This window comes from Nanorana parkeri, unplaced genomic scaffold (genome assembly GCF_000935625.1).
Source record: "Nanorana parkeri isolate BGI_ZX_2015 unplaced genomic scaffold, ASM93562v1 scaffold2508, whole genome shotgun sequence".
Lineage (NCBI taxonomy): Eukaryota > Metazoa > Chordata > Amphibia > Anura > Dicroglossidae > Nanorana > Nanorana parkeri.
This window is the reverse complement of record NW_017308776.1, coordinates 32,650-40,982: the sequence shown is the minus strand read 5'-3', so window position 1 is coordinate 40,982 and position 8,333 is coordinate 32,650. Positions and strand designations below refer to the sequence as shown.

Here is an 8,333-nt window from a genome sequence, read left to right as displayed (position 1 = left end):
AGGCACTATCAACAGCTGCAACCAGATTTCTGAGAAGGCAGGATGAGGAAATGTTGAATTTGGGGAACTGCTTAAAACATTCGTTGTGTTGACCGATTTTAATTGCTTTTGTTTGATCTTTTCACTGGAAACAGCTGAATGTCTATAAACCTGAATTGCAGGGGGGGAGGGTTGAATGATTTTGTATAGATGATAGATACATAGATAGATGGAATTGATACATTGGAGGTAGGGTTGCACAGATACCAAGTACAGGTACCGATACTTTTGAGCTCCAAGACTGGACTAGACAAAAATTCAAAAATTAGGAGGCCGCTGTCATGTGTAAGGAGCACACGGAGCTCCCGGGATTTGTACATCTCTGTTATAATGTACGATTTTGTTTTTATAAATATAAATAGTCGGGATGCACCAATACCAGTTTGGCGAGTACGAGTGCTGATACATTTGTGTTTCGTCTCATGTGACAGTTTTTCTAGAACAATACAGACTAATGATTACAGGACAGCGGTGTAGCGACGGAGCCCGGTCCCCGCTGCAACCCGTGTAGTTCTAGTGAAAATGCAGAGTATCGGCACTGGTATCGGCGCTGGTATCGGCACTGGTATCGGCGCTGGTATCGGCACTGGTATCGGCACTGGTATCGGCGCTGGTACTCGAAAAGTATCTGTGCGTCCCTAATTGGAGGTGTCGCAGCGAATGTAACAAAACGTGACAGCAGTAATCTGAATGTTAATAAAAGATTTATTGATTGGTTATAAATCTTTTCTGGGCGGATATATTTCCTTCCTCTTCACATTCCTGGGAGCCGCCCGTCGCCTCATCGTCTCTGCAGATCTTCTGATGACAGATATTCATGTTGTGATAAAACTTCTCGGTGTTGCTGTGAAGGTCGCACATAGATGAGCAGAGATTGTCCCACATCCCCTAGCTACACTGCACCGGTCGCCATAGTTAACCCTGGCATTGCCTAAACGCTGTACATTTACAGGCTGCCATTTTGTTGGAGGAAGGGTCAGGTTCTCAGCTGTGACTGGGCCCCCCCCCCCATCCCCCATCCCATTGTGATTTTGGCCTTTCACGTCCATTAATGTCCAGTCTCATCCTTAGCTCCTGTAGGAGTGTTTTTACAGCACCAGCAAACATGCTGTATACATCAGCCTTGACCCTTCACCATCTGCTGGTCATAGCTCAGTACTGCAGCTCAGTGCTGTGTTGTGCACACCTGCGCTCTTTAGTAGGCTTTAAAGTGAGGCCACAGCTTCAATCTTATAGGGTTTGTCTGTCTGTGTATGTCCTGGATAGAGATCTGTCTGTTTCTATCTTATGCCTGTCATTGGATACCTGAATTATTCCTGTGCATCGTTCGGACTGCATCAGTCCTCAGCTAGTCTGTGCTTATCCTGACAAACTGAGGACACTGCCATCAGCCTGCTACTGTCTGCTGTTTGCTCTGACCATCCATGTGACAATCCACGCCGCTCTGGCATCTGCCCTGCCTGTTGTCAGCAGTTGCCCCTGACAATACAGAGGATGCATCTAACTCCATGACACATGCCATCTTTTTTACATATGAATGGGCGGCGCGATTTACATATGAATAAGCCACAACTCATTCGCCATAAAAAATGTCAGCGCGTCACTAGCGCGTTCGGGTTTCGCTGGAAGACTGGAAGAAAAGGTGGCAACCCTGGCCATCAGCACGGGACAGGGGCTCTTGGCAAGGACAGAGAGGGGCCCCAGCAGATCATTTACCATATCAATTGTCCAGGTGACACGGCACCAATCTGTGGGATGAAAGCTGTACACCTACAAACGGGAACTCCTCATCTAGAATATGTGGTTTAATTTTGGGACCAGAGAGATGTCCTCCAACAATATATATAATGTCTGCAGATGTAACTGATCGATCTGATTGGTTTATAATTTATCTTTTCATTGTTTTGCTGGTCAGGAGCTGAACAAATACCGAGCCAAGTGCAGCCTGCTCTTCCATTATGATTGGATCAGCGTCCCTCTGGTGTACACGCAGGTCAGTAACGTCTGTAACCCCGAATACTCGCCGGTGATCGATCCAAAGTTCGAACTTATCGAGTTCTGGGACCGCATGACTTCCGGTTTCCTTAGAACTACGAGTTTTGGGCAAGAAATTTGTTGTGCACGAGCGCCATCCGCGGCATTGCCCTATACACATACAGCACAGCAATAAAGATATAAAATGAAGTCGGATCACAGCCATCAAGCACGTTATTTATCTCCGGTGCCCCACTCAAGCGGCGGCCATATTGAGTGGGGCACCGGAGATAAATAACGTGCTTGATTACTCTCATCCCACTTCATTTTATATCTTTATTGCTTTGGTGTATGTGTATAGGGCAATGCCGCGGATGGCGCTCGTGCACAATTGTCGGGATCCACTTCAGCTGCGGCGTCTCAGTATAACGCTGATGCTAGGATTTGGTGTAGGGGTTTGGTTAAGTGTTAGGTGTCAGGGCTAGGATAAGGTATTGGGGTTCAGTTAGGTGTTAGGTTTCTGGGCTAGGATAAGGTATTGGGGTTCAGTTAGGTGTCAGGGCTAGGATCGGGGGGCGGGCTGACGCTCCCACGCACACACAGGCTTCTATTGATGAGTCATGATTGGTCATGTTGGATATTGGTGTTGGGTTTTAGCACTATGAGCACTTTACCAAAATACGACCGCGGCAATTTCCAAAAGCAGAAGCTTATGACCAGTTGTAGTTCCGAGGTGAAGGTTCAGAGGTGAAGGTTCAGAGGTCAGAGGTGAAGGTTCAGAGGTGAAGGTTCAGAGGTCAGAGGTGAAGGTTCTCAGAGCTTTTATATAACACGGAATCTATCTGCCCCCTTCCAGGTTGTCACCGTGGCGGTATATTCTTTCTGCGCATCCTGCCTGATTGGACGCCAATTCCTGGAGGGAAATAGAGACCAGCTGGACATGTATGTCCCCGTCTTCACCCTCCTCCAATTCTTCTTCTACTCCGGCTGGCTGAAGGTTGGTTTTGCAGAACACAAACAATACACGGAATGTTCACGTGACGTCACGCAATGTATAATCCAATGTGTATAAGTCGTATTGACGTGACGCGTGAAATCCGTGTTTCAGGTGGCGGAACAAATCATCAACCCATTCGGGGAGGATGATGATGACTTTGAGACAAACCGACTGATAGACCGGAATCTGCAGGTGAGGAATGTGAAAGCTGCAACAATAGGGATATAGATTGTCAGCTCTTGGGGTCAGGGTCCTCCTAACCCTCTTGTCTTGAACGGAATTGTAACTGTATTGTCTCCCCCTTATATTTTAAAGCGCTGCTCAACCTATTGGCGCGATATCAATCATATATAATAATAAGAATATCCAAATGTCTGTTGTGTTGAATGTTGTTGCTGGTTTGAGAACTTTGAAGCCACATTTTTATTTTCACACGTCAGCTGTGTGTTCATTGAAGGCCCATCCATATTTATGTGCATGGTCACTTTAAATAGCCTCTTAAAGGAGAACTATGAGGGGGGGGGGGCTTTTCACTCACCTCATAGTTCTAGCCGACCTGTGACAATGAGACTGTCGCAGGTCGGCTCAGTAGATCGGGAGGTGAGCGAACACATACCGGCGTTCGCTCACCTCTCGATCCCGTCACGGCTCTCTGATGTGACAGGGGAGGGGCTGGATTCCCCCCTCCCCGCTCCGATCCTCCAGCGCTGACTGGCGGAATGGACGGGGGAGGGGGCGGGTACAGCTCTAGATAGGCGGAGCCAGCGGTCAGTCACACAGCTGGGCGGATCCAGACATAATTGTCGGGATCCGTCCCGGCCGTGTCAGTCTCAGTATACCGCGAGCTGTAGCTCCCTATATACTGAGCCTAGGGTGACAGGAGGACGCTAGTTTGTGTCCTCCCGTTACCCTAAGGAGGACTATGGGGAAAAGCCTTAACCCCATAGTTCTCCTTTACAGCCCTTTTTTTAGCTTCCCTCCCCCGTGTGTATTGTTACTTTTTTTTTTTATATACCTTTCGGATGGTCATGTGACCTGCAGGATCCTGTTCCCGGTGCTAGGATATTGTTTATAATACACTGTGAGTGCAGGGTGATGGTGTGGTGCAACCCCACGGGGCGGGCCCATGACACCCTGCACTTATAGGAAGTGCCCAGTAGTGGATGAGGAGTGGCGCTGGTTGATGAGAGTAGTGAGCTTTATGGGGCAGCACTGGAATTGAGGAAGTATTGCAACTATAATAGACCATTTGCAGGGCCATTCGTGCTGAAAATCTTTCTATGAATGTTAGTTGTTGGCGAATAGAGGCAAAAAAATGAACATTTTCAGTATATTTGGATTTCAAGTTGAATGTAATGTGATGCAATACTGCATGATGGCCACCGGGTGGAGCTGAGGAGCTTAGGAAATATATACTTATATCTTATGTTCTCCGGACTACCGGCATGGCGCGTTTTCTGGATCTCTTTCCGGCATGTTCCATGAAATGTCTCCAGCTGCTATTACCTGTATCCTCCTCCTGAGGGTTGTCCCCCGCTGCTCTCTCTGTACAGGTCTCCCTCCTGTCTGTTGATGACATGTACCAGAACCTGCCGCCGATGCTGAAAGACAAATACTGGGATGAGCAGATGGCGCTGCCGCCATACACCGTGGCCACCGCCTCCGAGACACTGAAACCGTCCTTCATGGGCTCCACCTTCGACATGCGGTATGAAACCTTCCCGTTACTTACTATTCTGCTTCAGTGTATCATCATTTTCTGCAACTCAGGTTAGAAATACTGACCTCCGGGTACTGTTAGATCCCAGGCACCATTGTGTATATAATAATCCGGCCACTCGGTGTATATAATAATCCGGCCACTCAGTGTATATAATAATCCGGCCACTCGGTGTATATAATAATCCGGCCACTCGGTGTATATAATAATCCGGCCACTCAGTGTATGTGTGGGTAGGGGGTGGTATTGGTGTGCGGATTCCCGATAGTAAGGACCGGGGTGTCCGACACATGTAACCGTAGAACAAAAAGTAAGCGCCGCGACCGGGGAGAAGAATTGTTGTGGACCAATCGGTGAAGCTTGGTTAATTGTTGGGAGTGGTCCGACTAGCTTGACGGTGATGTAGAGGCGAGCAGGTGTGGTTCTTCCCGGCTTGGGCATCATCACTTCTTGCAACGGACACTTCCTCCCTATAGACCTTCAAGCTTTTCTTAAAGCCTGGCACCAACTCGGGACCTCGGGATCTCCACCATCACCCTAGAGGCACCCACCTGCTCGCCTCTACATCACCGTCAAGCTAGTCGGACCACTCCCAACAATTAACCAAGCTTCACCGATTGGTCCACAACAATTCTTCTCCCCGGTCGTGGCACTTCCTTTTTTTCTCGTTTTCTTTCTAAAATGCGTGAATGCAGCTCTGTAATCATTAAATGTATTTAAGCAATGCACGTACCTGAATTTGGCTTAACCACCGTCACCTATGGTTTTGGGGGCATTGTTTGGTGTATACAGTATACTACGGCTCTGCTAGTGAGTTTCTCACACCTGAGGCAGCAGGGTCTCCCACAGATGCAAAAAGCCATCATAGATAACAAGCATGTTCTTCTGTTTCAGACTCGTTGGGGACCCAGATCAACACCAACAAGTGGCCGCCACCCCCAACCTCCCCCGCGCCCGCACCCCCATGCTCAGTCGCTTCCTCTCCTCCGCCGCTTCCCCTGCCGTTGGCATGAAAAATCTCATGGGCCGAGGCCCGCGCAATCATCTGGTGCGCTTTAAAGGAGAAGGATCCCCTAACGTCAATGCCCACTACAGTGAGATTGACCCCGATGGACGTATCGATGAGGAGGAAACCACGGAGGATGAGAAGGAAAGCCGGGCAAGCGAACCACCCACACCCAAGGTTGCCTCTAGAGTTCCTCGTAAACTGGAGGCCTCTGCGAAGCAAAAGAAGATGGAGCAGCCTCGGCCATGCCCAATCCTCATCACAGTGGACGAACCTTCAGAGGAGAACATAGAGGAGGACCAAGATGAATGCTGAAGACGCAAACCAACAGGAGACATTGTCCTTCCAGGACGCAGGATAAGACAGGGCAGCTCTTTAACTCTTGTGGAACCAACAGCCCTGGGATGATGGGAATGGTTCCTCAAGAGTTGGAGCGCTGGAGGTGGCCCATGCCTCACCGGGAAATGACAGCAGAGTGTTAGCCAGGAGAGCTGCTAGGTAAAGCTAAGAGAATCGGCCTAAATCCTCCCCCACTTTACCATACCAGACTCTCAGATTTGGACTAGAGTAGGAATAACCAAACTGGTAAAACGTCCCTTCCAAGGGAACTCTCTGATACCTTCAAATCAGCCTATAGCGTTCCTAACGGGATGATTTGTAGATACCTGCAGAATAAACATGCGTTCCACTCTCAATTCCCATCTACACCACTGAGGCAACATCCATTGAAGACTCTGCTATTGCAGCCCGGCCTCCCTAAACCCATATGGTTCTTCTCCCCATTCCTCGTGGACTCAAACAACTCAAAACCTTCCCAATTACCTCACAGATGAAGCACTGATATTCCCGAGCTTCTGGGAGGTGTCTGAGATTGCGCAACACCTCACAAACGTTTATCCAAATTAAAAGAGAACTATGAGGTCAGGGCTTTACCCCATAGTTCTCCTACGGGTCACGGGAGAACACAAACCAGCGTCCTCCCGTCACCCAAAGCTCAGGGGGCTACTGCTTGCGGTATACTGAGACGCCGCAGCCGGAACGGATCCCGACATTACTGTCGAGATCCTCCCAGCTGCGGGATTGACAGCTGGCTCTGCCTATCCAGAGGCAGAGCCAGCTGTGCCTCCTGTTACTGCTCAGTATACTATGAGATTTCAAGACACTGCTAACCAATGCTTCTCTAATCCTACTGAAGCATCTGCCCTCCCCCGAGGACCGGGTCACCGCAATGAACACTTCTCTCCCATTATACTACCGCGTTTCCCCCCGAAAATAAGACCTAGTTGTGACCATTCCCAGGGCCGGCGGTGGCGTAAAGGGGGAACTTGAAGAGCCGCGGGAGAGAATCAGCGGTGCCAACGAAGCCGGCGCTAGAGGAAGCGAGGCGGCAGCGGAGGGAGCAGAGCCGCATAAGCCGACGCCTCCTCTATAGCGCCGGCTCTCTATGGTGGGCTCTGCAGGGTCACCCTCAGGTGGGCTGGTCGCACTTCCTTACCTGTCCGCCTCCTCTTCCTCTGCGCTAGCTGATGGGCCCCGCCTCCTCCTCCGGGCCCGCCTCCTTCTCCGTCACCGGGCCCCGCCTCCTCCCCTGCTGCCGACCACAGGCCCCCGCCTCCTCCTCCCCTGCCGGGTCCGGCCTCCTCCCCCGCCGCTGCTGGCTCTCATTGACTCAGATGCGGCTCTGGAGACGAACGCGCCGCTGCGCAGATTACGGTCAGTGATCTGAACAGCAGCGCATTCTTCGTCAGAGCCGCCAGTGAAAGCCACCAGCAGAGGATGCCATAGCGACCCAGGCGGTCCGCTCGACATCTGGCCGGGCCCCCCCTGGGCCCCGGGCCCCATAGCGGCCGCTTGGGTCGCTATGGCGATTGTTACGCCACTGTATGCTACTGTATACACGACTGTATATGTCTGAGTTCTCTTTTTGTTGGCTGTCAATGTATTCTTTGTACAATAACAATCTATATAATAAAATGTATCTGCCGAAAACAAGAATGGGGCTTGTGAGTTCTGCTGTCTGGTAATGGAGGAAACGAATGGAAACTAACGTTTGGGGACCAAAACGAGGAGGGTAAAGGGTGCCGCATCCCCTTAGATGATTACTCAATGATGGATATGCGCAAGATGTCGGGCTTTCAAGGCACCGGCACCAGCCAGCAAATTTAAATGACACTTATTTTATTAAACATACATTCCAAAAATCTTTAAAACTAGGGATGCACTGATAACGTTTTCTCGCCGATACCGAATACCGATACCGGAAGTCTCATTCAGTGGCGTCACAAGGGGGGTGCGGCCCGCACCTGGGCGACTTAATTGGAGGGGTGTCACCCCCTCTGAAAAGTCGGGGCACTCGGTCAAGGACCGAGAGCCCAACAGTTTCAGGAGAGGGAAGCCACCGGCATACCTTTACCCCGCTGGGTGACTGTCCCCTCCACTCTGCTGGCGTCTAGGGATGCACCGATACCGATACTAGTATCGGTGCCGATACCGAGTATTTGGGCGAGTACTTCCTGTATCAGGAAGCCGGGCAGCGCATCATTACACGCTGCCCGGTTTCTTGATTGGCCAGGAAACGGCTCCATGCTCTCTCATCA

At 50.3% G+C, this 8,333-nt stretch overlaps 1 protein-coding gene across 1 annotated transcript in view; it reads left to right on the top strand.

The window, feature by feature from the left end:
* Positions 1-6,065, top strand: part of BEST4 (bestrophin 4) — a 10,938-nt gene extending 4,873 nt beyond the window's left edge. Inside the window, 6 exon segments of the mRNA XM_018573727.1 lie at positions 1,802-1,949; positions 1,952-2,032; positions 2,870-3,010; positions 3,122-3,202; positions 4,564-4,718; positions 5,625-6,065. Coding sequence (XP_018429229.1) covers positions 1,802-1,949; positions 1,952-2,032; positions 2,870-3,010; positions 3,122-3,202; positions 4,564-4,718; positions 5,625-6,051 — 1,033 coding nt within the window. The 3' untranslated portion in view covers positions 6,052-6,065.
* The last annotated feature ends 2,268 nt before the right edge of the window (positions 6,066-8,333 follow it).